The sequence below is a fragment of the Olea europaea genome, chromosome 3 (genome assembly GCF_002742605.1).
Source record: "Olea europaea var. sylvestris chromosome 3, O_europaea_v1, whole genome shotgun sequence".
NCBI classification, from domain to species: domain Eukaryota; kingdom Viridiplantae; phylum Streptophyta; class Magnoliopsida; order Lamiales; family Oleaceae; genus Olea; species Olea europaea.
Genome location: NC_036239.1, coordinates 6004094 through 6023757, shown reverse-complemented (window position 1 = coordinate 6023757; position 19664 = coordinate 6004094). Strand labels below are relative to the sequence as shown.

The following is a 19664-nucleotide window of genomic DNA, read 5'->3' as shown; positions in this document are numbered from 1 at the left end:
TTTCCTAACCATTTCTCTCTTTACCATTTCTTCTCTCTCAGTCTCTCCCATCTCTCCATCACAATCGTCGTCGAAAATTCCTGATTCCTCCAAGGCACACTCAATTCTCAAGCAATGGCACTAAGAGAGAGAGAAGAGATCCGTGGGTGAGTGAAGATGGTGGCCCATCAAAGGTCACTCTCCAGACCTCCATGGCTTCCTTCACAGTTGAGGTGACTACTTTCTTCACACAAATCCATCTGTATTAGTACATTTTTCATGCTCTACTGTTATATTTTTTTTCCTAATTGATGAAACAAAAATTCATGAAAATATGGTAGATGTACTACGACTATGCACCCAAGACTTGCAAGAACTTCATAGAGTTGGCTCGCAGAGGCTATTACGATAACGTCAAATTCCACAGAATCATTAAGATCTCTTTGTTTGTATAGCTAATCGCTATTCATATTTGTATATGTAAACATTTCTAATTTTGAACTGATAATTTTTATGTGATATTGGAGTTCAGGATTTTATATTGCAAGGTGGGGATCCAACTAGGATTGGCAGGGGTGGCAAATCAATTTATGGGTATTTTTTTTAATAAAATGTATTTTTTAATTTTAGAGTGTGCCTTGCAATTGGTTATTTTGAAATTAATGTTTTCTTTTGGTTCCAAATACTTCTCATTTATGTAGGATTTTTATAGATCACCCTTTTATGGTGTGGTGATGGTGGTGCAGTGAATCTAGGTAGGACGACGGTGTTGGTGATGGTAGCGACGGTGCTTACATTGGCAGGGGTGATTGTGGTTGTGGTGTTTTGGAGATGAATGGCTGGTGACGGTGTTGATGGCGTGGTTGAATTGTTGGTGGTGTAGGTGCTAGCGCGATGTTGCTACAATGATGGTAAGTCGGTGCTTGGTTTCAATGGTGTTGGTAGTATTTGTGTCCAATTATATATGTTGTTCGGTTGGTGCCATCATGGTGGCAATTTTGGTGGTGTGTGTTGGTTTGTTTTTGTCGGGAGGGGATGGCAGCGGCGGCGACGATTGTGATGGTGTTGTGGCCGGGATAGTGTTTGTGACCAGGTATTATGGTGGATCGGGATTGGGTGTTTGGCGTCTGTGACCAACTATTTGGTCCTCTGTGACTGTATTAATCCTTGACTTTAAGATTCTATCATTTTGTAACTAAAAAAGTAATCTGTGAATATCAAATTTAAAAATATGTGACATGTGACTTATAATTTTTTTAATTTGTGACCATTTGTAACCTATAATTTTTTTTATCTGTGAATTCGAAATAATCTGTGACGTATCAAAATTTTGATTTCTGAGCTCGAAAAAATCTGTGACAATTAATTTAATGATATGTGACCAGCAAATAAATATGTGACTTTATTATCATTATTTAATAAATATTTTTAATTAATTAGTTAAAACCAGATTTTTGCATTAATGAAACTTGTAACCTGAATTTTGAATTATGCATAGTTAAAAACATGATTTGTGAACTCTTCCCTTTTTTCTTTCTGCTTGTTACTTGTTGTCTTCATCTTCTCCTGTCTGTTTGGAGATGGCGTTCCAGGTTCAGAAACGTCCTGTAGAGAAGAAACTGAGACTTCAACATCTCCTCCTCTTCTTTGGTTGTGCCTCTATGTTGCAGTCCCAGACCTTCAAGATTTCTTTTAATGGCTGCCTTCGGATTAATCAGTAACGCCACATCTTTCGGAATTGCCTCCAGTGATTGTGTCGTCTTGGCCATACTATTGAGTTAAGTACTCCACTGCTCTTTCCAGTCCAGGTTAGCATTGAAGTTCCGTTTTCAATTCCTTCAGCTTCTTCTCTATTGCTTCTACTCTGACTTCTATCTTCTTCTCGGCCATTAGATCGAATGTGCTCTGATACCACTTTGATATAACTTCGCAAGAAGAAAATAAGAATAGAGAATATCGAGAATATTGATTGTATTGCATAAGAACAATTACAATAGATGAACTTATAAAACTTGGTCACACTCAATATTTGCCTACTCTACTGAGCCTCCCTCCCCTCTTATTTGTAGCAATTATTCCCTAACTACTTTTCCCCCCATTTGCCATGTAATTGCTGTTATTCCCCCTTCTTCTAGTTGCTTCTCACTCCTTGTTTCATCTAGAATGAGCGAGGTGGAGGGAGCCTATTTCTTGTTTGGTGTGCAACGAGGGTGTCTTGGTCACTCACCAGACACCATAAATGCCTGGCATGTAGTGTTTGATTGGAAGTATCAACAATGACGGACGTAGACATTTTAAATTAGGGGCAACAATCAAACTTGCAAAAAAGTTGTGGCCAATTTGCCAACCATAGGCTCGAATGTAGTTACTCCACATTAATGTATTGAAATTCTCAATTATCTTTTTTTAAATCTATCATTCTCATGGCTTGACAATTGTGGCAATTCAGACTCATATTTTATGCTACTGTAAATTATGTATTTCTGGATTAATTCCTAGTGAAAACAAATATAATAGCTCGTGGATCGATAATTTGAGAGAAGAAGAGATATATTACAAGGTTGTTGAATAAAGTTGGCTGCCGATGTGTTTAATTTATTTTCCTTAAAAGAAATAAAACTCAATTTTGATTGTTGGTGGATCACGCGACCCAACATGCCCCCATTATGCATCCGCCATTGAGTATCAAGGCCTACATTACAAAAGTATTAACCAACATATAAAGATTTGACCTAAATTTTACATAAAATTTGTGGACATTCTTTTTAGTTTTAGAAATTTCTCTTAATAGAGATAATTGATTTTACACTACATGTTTGGTTGCGTAGAATGAGTTGTGTAGCACCCACAAATGGAAGCCACAAATTCCTTGATATAGAGCCTCAGGGATCTAACTAGAAAATAGGAACCTCTGGTCAGACAAAACAGATGAATACACACTGATTTCCTCTCCGTTTTTCCACAACAAGAGCACAGTTGCCAGCCAATGTTTGGCCTACAACCATAAAATCTCAAGGTGGTATACATCGATACGTTGGTGGAGATCGCGTCCAGTTAGAGACGAGCATGTTCTTGCGAGGAGTCTGCCATTCCAGTGATGATGGAAACACTCAAGCTTGAAATCATATTGTTCGGCTAATTTGCTTAACCTATTGTGATTCCGAATTTATTTTTGAGAAAACAAAAAAATATAATTCAAGCTCACCCAACTTCAATTTGGTGCCTTTTCATCACTTTATTCACTATCTAACAGCTTTTCTTCTATCTAATTTTCCACTGCTTAAAGAAATTTGAAAACCTAATTTTTCCTTAATTTGTTTGATTTTAAGCTTTAAATCATGCTCACTTTTATTAAGATGATGTATTCATGTTTGACATGACATATGTTGAATAAAGACACTTGTCAAACATGTTCAGCATGCCATATTATAAGCTCTATCTTTTATATTTTTAAAATTTTTGGACACTTGTGATGTACTGTAAGTAATTAACATGTCAGTTGTCTGACTAAGGCTCTCGTTTGGTTGTAATTTTTCACTCCAAAAAATTAAATTTTTATCGTTATTTCACTATTTCAGCCGTCATTTTTTTCTTCTTCATTCGCACGTAAGACTCACTTTTCTCTCTAACAATCAAAAAATCAATTCTCATAATCACTATCGAACAAGCACTAAGTTCAACTGATGGTTAGCGAGAAGTGAGTCTCATAATCACTATCGAACAGGCGCTAAGCTCAACTGATGGATGAGAGATAAGTTTATGAATGTATACTTTTTTGAAATAAAGTTAATGTGAATATGAAACATCAAAGGGTAATTAGCACAAAACGTCCCTACCTTTCATGATTTTTTGTGGAAAACGTCCATACCTTTCGTTTTTTGGTACATTTCATCCCTACCTTTACATTTTCTTATACAAAACATCATTTTCATCATTTTGCTTAATAAAAAGCTATAAAATGACTAATATACCTGATATGTGTGTTTTTGCACACTTATTTAGGTCACAAATATGACGTAATAACGAGCAAAATGATTGAATTGTGACTTAATCTCGTGTATTTGTGAATTGTAGGGAACAACGATGAACATGACGCGAAAAATGATTAAAATGACTCAAAGTGAAAGTTCAGGGACCAAGGTGTAATCATCTAAAAGTTGACCCGATGAACAAATTGAGAAATTGATTAAGCCAATTGTCAATTGACGATATCTTTGGATGATTGAATGGAAAGAATGAAGAAAAGATGCCAAGAAGTGAAGGATTCAAGTAGGAGGACCAAAATGAATATTTTTCATAGTTGGTAGCACTATGTGACTGTGCTACTCTCTATGCAGTCGCATAGAGGCATACCGAAACTAAATGGCCACAACATTTTTACTCTATGCGACTGCATAAAGCAATTCCCGGGTAAAATTGCAGTTTCCTTTTTCTGCCGAAACTCTTATGGAAACAATATTTTTAGAGTCCTATATAAACAAAAAATCGACCAGAACGTAGGGGACGCCGTTTTGACAAGTTTTTTGAGAGATTTTGAAAGAAAAATGAGAAGAGAACAAGAGGATAACATCGTACCAAGTGAAGATTTGATTGAAAATTGATTTGGGTGATGACGTTTCTTTAAATATTTTTATGTTTTCTTCTTTTTAGCATGTTAGGCTAGATTTATCATTGCTAGGAGATCGATGAACCTTGTAATATTACGTTTGATTTTTTATTTGGATTTTTTGACGTACTTAAATGCAAGTTCCGGAATTGATTGATTTATTATGTTTTTATTTTCATATGATTATTGTGCACGTAATTATATGATTGTGGTGGATTGTTTTATGCATTCGAAAGAAAAAAATAGGTTCCACATAGTATAAATCATCATAGGGTCTGATAGAGGATAGAAATATACCTCTATGCCTTGTGTGAATTATTGGATATTCATGAATTTATAATGCATTTCGGTATATTGGTATTCGTCATAGAAATATAGTCAAATCATATATTGGGATAGGTTTGACATTGTTCAAGAGAGATTGCTAAATTAAAATAGGAATATTGATTCATTTTTAGTGGAATTGTATGTCAAATTTGCATAATTGAAAATTGAACAGGTATTGCTTGGGGATTCGTGATCCTAGTGTGTTAGTATATTCATTAATTCCATAAATTCAAGTTAAATTGCATCCAAGTTATTTTGCATTTAGTATAATTTTTCATTCATAATTCTATCAAAGTTTACATCTTTTTAGTTAAAGTACAAAGCATCAATTTTATTTTCGTATTTCGATTAAGTTCATAATAGGTTAATTTGAACTAATTCAATCTTTGTGGGATCGATACTTGGACTCATAGTCCATTTTACTACTTGTTAACGAACAGTACACTTCCGGTGGATTTTAAATCGAAACAAATAATTTCGTGAACAATACCCTTCTATTTAAATAAAAAAAATAAAGAATTAAATGCAATCGTAGTTCCAAATAAAAAAATAAAAAATTCTCATCTCTACCTCCTCTTTTGAACTTTTTAAAAAATTGGAACTATGATTGCAATTTGTTCTTTTTTTTTTTTTAATTTAAATAGAATGGTATATTTGTCATTTTATAAATTTTTATTGAGAAAAATGATGAAAAAGATGTTTTCCACAAGAAAATGTAAAGATATGGATGAAATGGGCCAAAAAACGAAAGGTATGAACGTTTTTCATAAAAATTATGAAAAGTAAAAACGTTTTGTACTAATTACCCAAACATCAAATACCATGTACCTAAGAAGCGCTAGAGAAGCCGAATAATATGATTGGATATTAGGATCCTAACTTTGAATTTGGGCCTTAGATCCGACCCGTTTATCTGTACCGGTGTGAGAGCTTAGAAAATCAGTCGATTACTCCAACTACTGACTCACTACCAACCAAGTTCTTGCGCGAATTACATTTTCTGATATCAATTTTGCAAAAACCCATCAAATCTAACGCAGAAGGTTTTTGGCTGAAATGACGACCATTTCAACTGCCGCAGTTGCTTCAAAACTAAACCATACACCTACTACGAGATTTACCACTGTGTTCTCTTCATCCAGCTCACTGTTCTTTGGTGATCATATCTCTAACCAGGCCGGTCTTCGCCTGGTTTTGGATCGGCCCAGAAGAGCCCGTACGAGTGGGAAAAGAGGGCTATCGTGTAACTGTCTTTTTGGGCTCGGAGTGCCGGAGCTGGTGGTAATTGCCGGCGTCGTTGCGCTGGTTTTCGGGCCCAAGAAGTTGCCAGAAGTTGGCCGGAGTATTGGCAAGACTGTTAAGAGCTTCCAACAGGTTCCTTCTGTGTTTCTATTAAGCTCATCGTTTAGCTTTCTTGCTTTTATTTATAAATATACTTATGATTTGACTTTGTGATATTATCTTGTTTCGTGTCGTAGTTCGCCTATTTTGGATATTGACCGTGTCGTTTGAGTCGTTTTTGAAAGAATACTGGTAGGATTTCCTAATACTAATTGGGTAAAAATATGAGAATTCTTTTCCCTGTTTCAACATTCTAGAATTTGGTGTGGTATCTGTTAAAGGAAATCATGGAAAACGGAAAAGAGATAATCTTTACGGGAAATATATTTATGAAAAAAAAAAGTTAGGTTTATTTCTGAGAAGTTACCAATTTTCAATTAAATTATCAGAGTGGATTTTGTTCGTGTGAATTGCTTCTATCTGAGCTTCCATTGCTGATCATTGGATTGCCAAAACTTTACTTCTTGATGCACTATTTACTTTTTTTCTGCTTTCCTTCCTTTTTGTGCAAGTTCATTCTAATCAAGGGAAGGGTATTTCTTCTGCCCGGCTGAATAATATGATTGGATATTAGGATCCTAACTTTGAATTTGGGCCTTAGATCCGACCCGTTTATCTGTACCGGTGTGAGAGCTTAGAAAATCAGTCGATTACTCCAACTACTGACTCACTACCAACCAAGTTCTTGCGCGAATTACATTTTCTGATATCAATTTTGCAAAAACCCATCAAATCTAACGCAGAAGGTTTTTGGCTGAAATGACGACCATTTCAACTGCCGCAGTTGCTTCAAAACTAAACCATACACCTACTACGAGATTTACCACTGTGTTCTCTTCATCCAGCTCAGTGTTCTTTGGTGATCATATCTCTAACCAGGCCGGTCTTCGCCTGGTTTTGGATCGGCCCAGAAGAGCCCGTACGAGTGGGAAAAGAGGGCTATCGTGTAACTGTCTTTTTGGGCTCGGAGTGCCGGAGCTGGTGGTAATTGCCGGCGTCGTTGCGCTGGTTTTCGGGCCCAAGAAGTTGCCAGAAGTTGGCCGGAGTATTGGCAAGACTGTTAAGAGCTTCCAACAGGTTCCTTCTGTGTTTCTATTAAGCTCATCGTTTAGCTTTCTTGCTTTTATTTATAAATATACTTATGATTTGACTTTGTGATATTATCTTGTTTCGTGTCGTAGTTCGCCTATTTTGGATATTGACCGTGTCGTTTGAGTCGTTTTTGAAAGAATACTGGTAGGATTTCCTAATACTAATTGGGTAAAAATATGAGAATTCTTTTCCCTGTTTCAACATTCTAGAATTTGGTGTGGTATCTGTTAAAGGAAATCATGGAAAACGGAAAAGAGATAATCTTTACGGGAAATATATTTATGAAAAAAAAAAGTTAGGTTTATTTCTGAGAAGTTACCAATTTTCAATTAAATTATCAGAGTGGATTTTGTTCGTGTGAATTGCTTCTATCTGAGCTTCCATTGCTGATCATTGGATTGCCAAAACTTTACTTCTTGATGCACTATTTACTTTTTTTCTGCTTTCCTTCCTTTTTGTGCAAGTTCATTCTAATCAAGGGAAGGGTATTTCTTCTGCCCGCAGCCTGACTGCTAACCTTTTTCTGTTCCTTGGAAGATCACACTAAAGAATAAACGCAAGAACTAGAATCTTCGATTGTTGCCTGCGCCCAAAACCAATGTCTTCTTACATTTCTAGCACTATGATTTCTCATGGCTTTGCTGTTTTCTGTATAAGCTGTGGCGGTGTTACAGCTCCAGCAATAGCTTGTGAACTCACTCCATAAAAGATACAAAGATCGTCCCCGACAATCCAAACATTCTTTAAGGACCTTTCATAAACTGATTTTAGGGTAGGGTCAAACTTGTAGACAGAGAATAATATGGGACTAAGATGTGAATTTTTAGACTGCACAAAGCAACATAAATGTTAATCAGACTTCTTTTTAACTTGGGATGCTTTACACTTTGCCAGAAGCTGCACCATGCAATTCTAGTGATTTTTTAAATTTCGAATGATCTTGAAAAGAAAATACGGAGCTGGATAAATTTGGCATATGCCAACAAACAAATGACAAGTAAGACCTCCTTTTTTGGTGGCATCTAATGCGTTGTCATGTGTCCTTGCTTGGGCAAAATTTTGCTTGATTAGCATTACCTGGATGTGAATCTTTTGAAAGCACTTCTGACATAAGTGCATTAAAGCTCCAAGTCTCCAACCATATCTATACAAAGTTAAGTGTTCTGTTTTCCTAGCAAATATGTCCTTTCGGTTGGTACTATTCATCGTAAAGTTGGGGACTCAAGTGCATGACCCTCCATCCAATCTGCCTTTTCCACAGGCCTACTCACCTCCCAACGTACAAATCTGATGCAATAGAGAGATTTTCAGTCAAGAACATAATAATTTCGTCCAAAAAGAAAATCTTGGTAATCTAGTATTTCAAGCACCGCGGGTATCATCTTCAAAACACCAAAAGTTTGAAGCAATTATTTCTAATTGACTTGAATGATGCCAAGTCTGCAAAGAGATGTATATTGACTCCCAATAAGGCCAGAGTAGGTTACCTGTTTTGAAACGAATATTCTTTTCCCCCAAAGTAAAGGATGTTTCTTTGTGTGCATTCTGAATCACTCATTATACCTTCACTGCTAATTTTCCTTGATTAATAACCTCTTTCCATAAATATTTAGGATTAAAGAGATGAAATTCTTGTCTAATTAGTAATTACAACCATATATAATTACACCATATAATTATCTAGTTAAATAAGTTAACTAGCACACCTACACAAGGGAAATACAATTAATGGGTTCAACAGAAAAGCAAAAGAAAACAAGGAAAGAACAGCCAACAATATTTAGGAATGTGATCTGATCTCATAATTGTGCACACGATTGTCAGCCATATTTTATAGTGCCAACTCAACTGCACCATTCCCCTGCTGGAAAAAGATTCATAATCAAATCTTAGCTAATGCCATTGTCCAACAGTAAACTTCCCGTGTATGGTAACGATGAAGATCTCCAATGTTTTAATGTAACTTGGTATTTGGTAGTAGAGTAGCTTCCTTGCTGAAAAAGATAATATAGTTGCCAACCATTGTCATCATTATCTCCAGTTGTCAAGTATACTCGCTGGACCACCAATAAATGACCTGTTTCACCTTGCACTAATTCTTTTATTCATCTTACCCCTCTTCCTGAAAATTGTCAATTAATACTCTTTTTAGATTGTTGCTGGCCCAAATCCCCACAGTCGAAACACCGTACACCTCAACTGTGCCCAAATGGTAGTCCACCAGATTGTGTGTGTCCAGCTAATAGAGATCCAGTTTGTGCTGCCTCTAAGGAAGCGTGAAGCGTTGCTGTTCTTCCTGATGCAATAGCTGTTGGAAAAAATGGGTGATTTGTGTATAGATAAACATATCAACTAATAAATATAAATAACATAATTCAATAATTGCATAAACATAATAATATAAACATTATAATTCAACGATAAGAAGAGAATAGTTAGAAATACAAGCCTTAGGCATTCACGTCAAGGACATTGTCCCAAAGTTGCTTGGTCTCCCCTTTTGGCACTACATGGCTTCAAGATAAAATCCATATTACTCACAGCTGGCTCTTTTTCTATGTACACGATCATAGGGAGATAAATGAACGAGTCTCTCATCGAGTTGTCAAAATAATATGATATAAAATTGTAAAGAAAATAATACTTCAAGTTGTTGTATTCTAGTTCTATTTTTCAATGAGATATAATCACATTTTATAGGTGAATATCAACCCTAACAATTAAACTATTAAAATGTAAGTTAGAATATGATTTATGATGTTTTTTAATTTGTGTTAAAACTGATTATTAAATCAAAAAACAGAAAATTAAATGGTTTAAATATTGAAAGATTACAACTTTATTTTTATGTTACAACAATAGCACCACAATAAAGTGATGCTGCCTCTCGTGTTGAGTCATTCAGAGCCAAGGGTGGTGGCTGCTAACTACTGTTGCTGTGCTAGAACCAAATGTTAGCTCCCCATCCTTTGTCATCTGTCTTTCCAATTGAATGGTTCATCAGTGAGCCTTCATTAATTACAGTGGTTAAAATAAATTCAAGCTGTGTTGGAAAGAAATGCACAAACCAACATTGTATCTGGAATCATTTGGTCTTCCAATTCAGATAAAAACTCCGACATGTACACTTCCACCGAACATGCCCCTTGTTGCAAATTCTGTAGGCTTCCGTACATCATTTGCTTACAGCTGTAGGTAAGAAGGCTGCATGCATGTGTTTCTTTTAATTTTTCCAATGATGCAGCCTTCGTCTTCCCCAATCTGATCGCACAGCCTCTTGTTGCCACCAGGCTGCTGCTTGGCCATGAAATTGGGTGATGACAAGGGACACGCCTGCAATCTGGAACCTCCCCAAAATCCAACATCTCCTCAACCGTATTGATCCAATCCAAGAATACTTCGGGTTCATGTCCGCTGTGAAATTCAGGAATGTCCACCTAGAAACCTGATTTCTGCCCCGTCTCTGTCATCTCCCGCCCATTGCGCAACCCCCTGCCATGATTTCTGTCACAGTTGTTGCTTGCTGCATAGCAGCCAGTTGCGCTGTTGAAGACTAGACTTGGCAGCATAAACCCCAGTTCTCATCTTGTAGCAATACTTCTTCCATTGGAATCTCACGAGCGTTGTTTTTCCTCCTCGTTGGCACCTGGCCAGGAATGTTATGAAGTTTTAGCTTTACAAAGTTTCCTGAGTTTGCTATAGTTCCTTAAGTTTCTCTTTGATTTTAGCAAGAGTTTCTGAATCTATTAAATTAAAAGAGAAAAAAACATAGGAAGTTTTCTCGAAGTTTCTAAAACATTTCTCAAAGTTTCTAAGGAGTTTTGGTTTTCAAAACATGTCTGATAATGCTAACCTTTCAGAAGTTTCAGTGCTACCAAGCTTACGTTAATTGTGTGGGGGTTTTTCTTGTTTCTTTTTGTTTCTCAATCCAAGAAATTACATGGGGTTATGTTTGGTTCTTATTTTCTGATCCAAGAATTTATGAAATGGGATGATGGACTAGAGGAAGTGATGTGAAGTGTAACACGTAAAAATTACTGACATGGTACATATGTATGCTTCTGTTGATTGCTCTAAATTGTGATTCCTCTGTTCATATCTCCGCAAATCACAAAGAGAACGGGCTACAAACTCAATTTTTGAGCTTTAAGTGATTAAGAACTCGGTTACTTCTGTATATGTGTATGTCCTCTATATGCATAGAGTATATAACTCATTTCTTCCTATAAAATCATCTAAACTAAGCAGATTTTATATTTACCATTCAACAAGGTTCTCAGTTTTCCTTCGATATATTCAAGAAAAGACTGAAAAGTTATGAACTTTTTATTTTTATTTTTTTTAAACTCAATGCACATAGAATATAAACAGAAATAAAACACTACAGGTATTGACACATTTCTGTTGTAGGCTGCAAAAGAATTAGAGTCGGAACTGAAGAAGGATACTGAATCTTCGGAGGAGCTTCCTGCTGAGAAGATTACTACAGTCAGTGAAGAGGAGAAACAAGAGGCTAAAGTCCCGAGCACAAAGGAGAGCTCTCAAGTTTGAGACATGCTAATGTAATCAGAACTTGTTATAGCTGCAACTTTTTTCGCGTGTTCGAGTCCTCCATTTTGATACTGTGTCCAAATTATTGTTATTGATGTTCTTGGTTCAGTTCCATCAGAAAATGGATTAGAAAGTTTGCTCGCTTTTTGATATATTTTTGGATATTTTGTCATTGGTGGATCTTTGATAAACGTAGGCATAATGAATCATTGAACGCAAAAGTTATCACGAAGTTGATGAATTGTGAGTTGCTCTTTTTCCTCATCAATCCTTGGCTAGCTCCTTGAGATTCTTTATTATCCCTTGAATCAGATTTTCTCCTTTTCTCAAGCGTTCAATTCGGACAATAAAAACAAGATTTTTAATAGATTTTAATAAAAGTTGAAATATTTGATTAAAAAATTGTGGATGTGATTAAAAATGAACTTTAGGATACATGAATTTTACAAAATAGAAACCAAGTATGTATAATAGCGTATAGTAATATTTTCCACACTACATGACCGAATGATGAATGACGAAAAGAGAGTGCTCTACAAAATGTCACCACAAATGCCAAATGGATTTGAGCAAGACCAAAGAAAAAAAAAAATTCTGCAATCAAAATCACTATTTATGCTAACATTTGTCAATTCTTCAAATCTAGGGACCCAAATTTAGTGGGAACTTAATTTAACATTCACAAAGTTTCAAACACAATGCAATCATATTAAAAATAAAAAGCAAAAATGAAAACTAACCTACCAGACAAACCTTGAGTATTAAAACCTGAAAAAGGCTCTACCTTATTTGGTATAAATATGTGGGCAAGAGTACCTTAGTTTTAACCATTCAAATGCATTTAAGGATATACTTCCTGTTCAATATTTGACATATCATTCAAGTTAAGACCAACAAATTAGGTTACAAATCTTTTCCTTAAAGCATCAAGACACAAATAAGGAATTTCTACATATAAACCAATAGAAGTTGGTGAAGGCCTTTTTGTCAAGATCTTCAACATACACTTACTGTTTTCCTGGTCCACCACGGATTCGCTTCTGCAGATGTTCCAAGCTAGCCACTCGCTGCTGCGCGGAAACCGTTCTTCCCACCTCGTTCCCCCTCACTTCTTCTGTTGCAGAATTGTGCTCTATGTTATCCACCGGAGGAATATCTACCAGACTGTTTTGAACCCTAGGATCATTCGTCGACAGGTGGTTATTAGGAGGAGGTTGATAGTAAGGCTGTCTTGAGACATCTTGTACTGGTACAGCAGCATCTGCTAATGTATCAGAACTAGCACCAAAGGATGGCATACCCATAGTGGATATTTCAGACATGGCTTGGAGCAGAGGGTTCAATCCGGTAACCCTTTTAACAGTCTCTTCTGCCATTTTCACCTGTTAAGGAAAGCGAGATTACCTATTAGACTTGGATACTGGACTCAAGTAATACAGATCTGCAAACACAAGTCATACAATAAAATGATATAACAATCTACAGGGAAATAACGTGCATTGGAACCCATGGATATGGACCTGAATCTGATATAAAAAGAACAGATAAGAGCATCATTTTTCCTACCCATTAAGCACCAGTGAGATGATACTAAATTTTTTCTATTATTATTTCTCTTTCTTGAGGAAATGCAATGGTTTTTCTAATTTAAACGCTCCTTTTGAACTACCCAAAAATGATTTGTAAGAATAAAATGGCACATACTTGTTTTACTCACCTTTGCTCTCAATGTCTCAACATCAGCTTTCAGAACTCTATTGTCAACAGCAGCTTCACTATACTTCTGATTTATGTGAGAGAGGCGCTTTAATAAAGAAGAGTTCTCCATGTTTAGTTGAGATACCTAGGAAGTAGCACGAGCAAGAAATGACAAGAGGATAGCCAAAACGTAGATGAAGGTGATGACTGATGAGAGTAGAGCATATACCTGTGTTTCGAGCTCCGTCAAATGGGCTTGCTTTCTTCTTCTCGAGCGCCTAGCAGATTCTCTGTTTGAGAGCATTCTGAAAACAAATAATTGCACTATAAGAGGACTGAACATGGTTTGAAACTAGTATATGCCACATTCTACGCACATCATCACAAAAACTAATAGGAAACGATCACATTGTAAAATGGAAAACAAATGATTACATCATATTTTAAAACATAGATAACAAGGTAAACTAATTTTTGGTTAATAATTATTGAAGCCAGTCTATTTGTCAATTTATTGTTCAATGGTACACATGCTTTTATTCTCATTATTTAAGATCATTATTTAGTATAGAATATCGAACATAATTAATGAGTTTTATTAAAAAGAAAAGCAGCCTTCCCATGGTTGAAAAAGAAAAGAAAAATTTGACACAAGTATGCATGATCTAATTCGCATCTCTCAAGATATGAAATATTTCGAACAAGAACTTTGGACATTATTAAATATTTGTACTCTTAAGCAATAGGTTACGAGTATTCTAGCGACATACATTTTTCTCCATTGATGCATTTTCCCCCCCACATATTATTACAATTTCTAAATCATATGATAGGATGTATAGCACTGGCTCTTTTGATCTGATGTTGATCTTAATTCTTGTAAATCTTTCCATTCTTATTAAGAAGTAAATGTAACAATTTCAAAATATAGATTGGCTATATGTTCTTGAGTAACAATTGGCCGAGTGGCATGTTCTAAAAATTTCTTATACATCAGAGAAAGAGATCACTTAAAATTGTTAATTCGGCCAGTCTGCATTAGGAGAAACTTACATAATACAGAAAGGATATTCAAGTGAATTATGTCACCACACTTAGAATTAACAGGTCAAATAAGTGTCTTTCAGCAAATTTGGACATGCCAACCTCCAACCACAGACCACACAACACACACAAAAAGAAGAAAGATGGAGTTCAAATTAATGAATTACTTACTATATGAGCCAGAATTAAAATAAAAACAAAATATATAGTTTTTTCAATTTTCTCCCTATACCACCATTTCTTCTCTGCCAGCTGAATTAGAATCTGAGGTGATAATATATATCTTACGTAGAATCTCAGATCTGTTGATATAATCCATGTCTAGCCAACTGAATTTCTCTGATCTGTGTGATATCCATATAATTTCACATTTACTTTACTAAAGAGTTGGTTGCCTTGGAGCTTCCTCAACTGTTGGCTGCAAAGGCAGCATTAGGAACCTTCCGTGAACCACCGTTGACAACATTCTCCTCACGTCCCCACTATTATTAGATTTATAATTCATTACTGGATTGGTGAAGCAAGACACACAGACATACAACCACGCAAAAAAGAGAGAGTCCCTTTTGAAGAAGGATCCTTCAGAGAGGAGACTAGTAAGATTTTATTATCAAGCTCTCAAAGTGTAGATTTTTCATACAAATTGCTTTAGCAATTCTCTTATATTGTACTCATCTAATATGACGGCCAAATAAAGGTTAAGCTGTTACTACCTTCTCATGCGTTTTGCATCTGTAGGGTCCATATTCTCAGTTGTTTCTGCATCTCCCTCAGCCTCATCATCATCTGACTGGTCCCCAGATGATCCACTAGTTGTTGACTTCACCTGGGTCACAGATTTTCTTGGCATTGCAGGGAGGGAAGGTACACCAATTGGTGCACTAGAGTCCTTATCTTTGCCTTTTGATGAACCCCGCCCAACTGTTATAGAGGTACAAGACTCAAATAAGAAACAATGTTAGAAACAGTTTTTAACCTTGACAGTATTTTCTACACCAAACCATAGTCATTTATGCCTTGTGATTAATTCCTCGGCACTTGATGCTTAAAAAAAAAAAAAAACATGGTCTCATGGAGCTTATACTGGTTTATTATATTTCTAATACTTCTCAAAAGTAAAGATGTATCCAATAGGAAAGTGTTTCAATCACAGATTTCTAGATGACTTCACATTCTAATATTAAGCCTGAACGCATAAATTGAAAGATGATCATTAGTAGATAAGAAGAAATGAAGAAGTCAAAGACTTCAGTTGTCAACATTGCATATCAGGGGATGGTAAAAATGTGAGTTGTAAAGTTGGTTAGTTGTCAGCTAAGTTTACAACATACATCATCATTATGAGCCAGTACAAACTTGAAGGTCCTGTATAAACAGGATTTAATATCCAACTTTGAAGCGTAAATTTTAAAATAATCTCAAATGTGTTCATCAAATATAAAAAAGAACCCGAAGACGGATAAGGTGATGCCTTGAAATGGACTAAGAGAAACCAACATAAAGGTTTTGGCAAATACACCAAGAGCATTTTTGTTGTAGTTTAAAAAAAAAAAAAAGGAAAAAGGAAAAAAGAAGAAGAAGAAGAGAGAGAGGGCAGAAAAATCAACCTTGGAGTAGAGAAAAGCCAAAGTCTGAATTAACAATTCTGGTATGTGATTCACATTGTAACAACAATGAGACAATGTTCATATAGTTACTAGAGTGTAATAGGTTTCGGCACCTAAGGACTTCGCCACATAGAGGTTCCAACAAACGCTTTGGACCAATTTTAAAAGCAAAGCTTATATCATTAGATCTTAGGTTCAACCATGTAAGTCTACAGTTTATGCTCTTAGTTTGAATAAGCTAGTCTCATTTTTAGTTGATACAGTGTAACTTTTAGTGGCATATATCATTCAACAATAGATCTGCCTAATTAAAAAAATCTTGTAAAGAACTCCGAAGGATATTTACTAATGTAATAAGGATAAGTCTCATTCAAATAGTAATATCCAATGCAAAAATAAAAAAAATAAAATGAAGTCTTGTAAAGAACTTCGAAGGATATTTAGCAATGTAATAAGGATGAAGTCTCATTCAAATAGTAATATCGCTCCTTTGAGCCCTATTTGAGACTTAAGGCTAGCTCTTGATTTATAGGTAGCTGCTGAGTAATGGTTTCATCAGTCGCGTTACATTATGGTCTATTACAAGAATGAATAAACAAGAACTTAATAAGAAAAACTAACATTTCCTCCTTTTTACCCTCCAAAAAAACACTAAGCACGAAGGATTCGAACTCAGTAGCCTCGTTAGCAATATCAATACACTTAGGCATTTAAAATATAGCTCTATCACAAGCACCTAAGTTTATATGAAATCAGCATTGTTCATGAAAAGACCATTTAATCCTTGGCCATCAGCTCTATACAGAACTCTTACTAATCCACATAACATCAATACATTGCAAGTGTTTGAAGGGGAGAAAATTAAAATCAGCTACCAAACCCTAACAAGAGACAAGGTTTAAAGGTGACAACATTAAATTTAATGCAATTAGTACATGTGCAGAGGAAAAATAGCCATGAATTTGAAAAGCAATGAGAATCAATTCAAGCAAATCTCAATTATTAGCTCTATTTATGATAGTACATAAAATATTTGACAGCTGGTGGCGGTTGGATGCCTGTTACGTTCCCTTCTCTACTTTCTCGTTTTTCAATAACATATAACTTCACTAAAAGGAGAAATTTTTTGACCTCTCCACGGCTACCCAACGGTATAAACATGCGATAATGTAATGATCCAGTTAGTTTGATGATGCAGCCAACAGCATTTTTGTACATTCATATATCACCATATCAAATGTATCAATTTACATACGTTTCCTCGTAAGGAAATAATTTAATTAAATACACTGCAGCAAGCTCACCTTTTTGAGGAACCTGAGGCCCCCGCTGCGATGAATTAGAGGTCTGCGACCCATCGTCTGATGTTGCAACTCCTAAATCTTGAGCCTTTACATTAGCTGCCTACATAGATCGATTCACAATGCAGAGATTAGTTGCATTTACATGTTTAAGTTACTGTAAGTGAAAAAAATAAGAAGCAAATTGTACAACTAATAAGGCACGATGTACAAAATGCTAAGGTCGGCTTAAATTAATTCCAAGAGAAACAAGCAGAGAAAGTATCCAACACATCACACAGGAAACTCCAAAGTGCTCCATTTTTTTTTTTTTTTTGTAAGAAAATGGAAAATTGAATAACTGAATAATAAAAATAAAAAGAAGTACCCTGGTAAACGCCACGGCGGCACAAGCCAACTCGAGGCGGCTTTTAAGGAAGGCCTGGTACTCATCAGAATTCACTGGAATAGCAGGCTGTAAAGAGCCCCCAGCTACTGCCGCCGTTTCCGCCGCAATCCTCCGATGCTGATTAGAATTACCATTATTAAACTCATTTTGCTTAGAATGATGAATATTGTCTTCGATCTCCACAACGTCGGCGTTTTGGAGATTCATCGATGACGCTGAGGAATGATTAGGTGCGGCAACTTCCTGTAGGAAACGCTGAAATGCCCATTCTGATGGACTCCGGTTCATCTTCATCGCCTTCGATGAGGAGGACGAGGCAGCAGTAGCGGAGGACGACGACTGCTCCTCATCATCCTTCTCTTGCAAATCCAGTCGGTTCGACGGCGGCTGTGGCGACCAGAACTGGTCCGCCATCTCATCCACTGAGAACACCCTATCCATCTCTCTCTGGGTTTTCTTCTCTCTCAGTCCTTGCACTCGTCAAAAGAAGAAAAAAATCCCTTGTACAGCAATTTACTGGGTTTAATTGTGGGGTGGAGAAAATGGTCAAAATTTTCATGAATTATTTGCCAATGACATTGAAATTTTGTCTAAATTTTCTTAAAATGTAGAGGAGAGAGAAGCCGGCTCAGGCTACTTTATTTATTAGAAGTTTCTTTTATTTTAATTCTATTTATGCAAGTGGTACATACTAAAAGGACAATAACAGTTCTCATGAGATGATCGAGTTAGTGAAGTAAGTGAGCGGAGAGGTTTTTGATCACGAGTTCGATTTTTCTTACCAACACTTTCTCGATCGAGTATGTTGGATAGGGCTTGCCTAATGCGATTTACATGGTTGGAATAATTTGCAGGCTATTGCGTCAATGCGAAAGTTTACCCAATGCGCACCCGAAAGGTAATGATTGCGGATTCTCCTATCATTAAAAAAAAAAAACGAGGGAGGGGACGAGGGGTGGGGGGGGGACATTTTTTTATCCTTTTATTTATGAAAAGATAATCAAGGAATGTCTACGTTGAACATAAACACTTACTCTTAATACATTTAAACGAAATTGAAGCCCCGTGGATGATTAATATCGATCTAGTCTAAACTTAACCAGTGAACTAATACATTAATTTAGCCAAATTTCAAAAGCTTTAATAATTCGAGAGTTTAATCGAAATGAAATTCGAGTGATTCCGTTGAAATGATAGTTAATTGGTGTTCAACAAGTAGAGCGTATACTTGCATATAGCATGTATATTGGATGCTGCCAAATAATTATCAATAGCATGGCAATGCCTAATGAAAGTTTGAGGCAAAATATTTGTGTTGGACTTTTGCGTCATAATATTTCATAGCAGTTGGATTTTCATTGGATGCTATTCGTTAGAGTATTTTTAGTTCCCCATTTGTTTTTAATTTTTTTCTCAAAAAATATGACCGTTATCTATCACATCAAATCAAATTTGAATTTTTATCTCTCATGTGGGACCCATAACAACCATATTTTTCATTCTTATTATCATGAAAACAGGAAACAAATGGGGCCTAATTTCACCTTTTTTTCTCTACAATGTACTCGTTGACTCGTGATAAAGAAGGGTAAAAATGCAAATGCCGAAAACCACATTTTGGAGAAAGAAAGTATTCAAACGAGAGTACCTAACACAATGTTTGCTTCAAATTTTATTTTATTTTAACCTGTGTTTCAAAGATAAAAAAAAATATATCAAATTCCAATAAA

At 35.8% G+C, this 19664-nt stretch overlaps 3 protein-coding genes across 8 annotated transcripts; 2 read left to right on the top strand and 1 right to left on the bottom strand.

Annotated features, from left to right (window-relative positions):
• LOC111383739 (peptidyl-prolyl cis-trans isomerase 9-like) lies at nucleotides 1-2414 on the top strand. 5 transcript variants are annotated; one of them, XM_023007884.1, is made up of 4 exons: nucleotides 1-212; nucleotides 321-424; nucleotides 512-573; nucleotides 1572-2414. In XM_023007884.1, the coding sequence occupies exons 1-4, from the start codon at nucleotides 192-194 to the stop codon at nucleotides 1673-1675; spliced, it is 291 nt and encodes a 96-aa protein (XP_022863652.1). In that variant the 5' UTR covers nucleotides 1-191; the 3' UTR covers nucleotides 1676-2414. The 5 variants fall into 5 exon arrangements, 2 of the variants coding, with proteins under 2 accessions (XP_022863652.1, XP_022863657.1); XM_023007889.1 differs by having other exon boundaries at nucleotides 726-2414; XR_002700789.1 differs by having other exon boundaries at nucleotides 321-573; nucleotides 681-2414.
• Nucleotides 2415-5847: 3433 nt separating this feature from the next.
• Nucleotides 5848-12137, top strand: LOC111383724 (sec-independent protein translocase protein TATA, chloroplastic-like). Of its 2 annotated transcripts, none has more exons than XM_023007874.1 (2): nucleotides 5848-6286; nucleotides 11756-12137. In XM_023007874.1, the coding sequence occupies exons 1-2, from the start codon at nucleotides 5969-5971 to the stop codon at nucleotides 11894-11896; spliced, it is 459 nt and encodes a 152-aa protein (XP_022863642.1). In that variant the 5' UTR covers nucleotides 5848-5968; the 3' UTR covers nucleotides 11897-12137. The 2 variants fall into 2 exon arrangements, with proteins under 2 accessions (XP_022863642.1, XP_022863635.1); XM_023007867.1 differs by lacking the exon at nucleotides 5848-6286 and adding an exon at nucleotides 6904-7330.
• Nucleotides 12138-12697: 560 nt separating this feature from the next.
• Nucleotides 12698-18519, bottom strand: LOC111383717 (light-inducible protein CPRF2-like). Its single transcript, XM_023007857.1, has 6 exons — nucleotides 17914-18519; nucleotides 17550-17649; nucleotides 15352-15559; nucleotides 13824-13899; nucleotides 13614-13739; nucleotides 12698-13278 (listed from the first exon to the last, which is right to left on the bottom strand). Exons 1-6 carry the CDS (start codon nucleotides 18373-18375, stop codon nucleotides 12904-12906), a joined length of 1347 nt encoding a protein of 448 aa, XP_022863625.1. The 5' UTR covers nucleotides 18376-18519; the 3' UTR covers nucleotides 12698-12903.
• Nucleotides 18520-19664: the final 1145 nt, after the last annotated feature.

Excerpts from the sequence above, each read along its gene's own strand:
- LOC111383739 (XM_023007884.1), top strand. The coding sequence starts at position 192 with ATGGCTTCCTTCACAGTTGAG. Across the intron at positions 425-511 it reads AGAATCATTAAGATCTCTTT|GATTTTATATTGCAAGGTGG; the intron begins GTTTGTATAGCT and ends ATTGGAGTTCAG. Across the intron at positions 574-1,571 it reads GGTGGCAAATCAATTTATGG|GTTCAGAAACGTCCTGTAGA; the intron begins GTATTTTTTTTA and ends ATGGCGTTCCAG.
- LOC111383717 (XM_023007857.1), bottom strand. The coding sequence starts at position 18,375 with ATGGATAGGGTGTTCTCAGTGGATGAGATGGCGGACCAGTTCTGGTCG. Across the intron at positions 17,650-17,913 it reads CCGCCGTGGCGTTTACCAGG|GCAGCTAATGTAAAGGCTCA; the intron begins GTACTTCTTTTT and ends CGATCTATGTAG. Across the intron at positions 13,900-15,351 it reads GATGCAAAACGCATGAGAAG|AATGCTCTCAAACAGAGAAT; the intron begins GTAGTAACAGCT and ends ATTTGTTTTCAG.
- LOC111383724 (XM_023007874.1), top strand. The coding sequence starts at position 5,969 with ATGACGACCATTTCAACTGCCGCAGTTGCTTCAAAACTAAACCATACA. Across the intron at positions 6,287-11,755 it reads CTGTTAAGAGCTTCCAACAG|GCTGCAAAAGAATTAGAGTC; the intron begins GTTCCTTCTGTG and ends TTTCTGTTGTAG.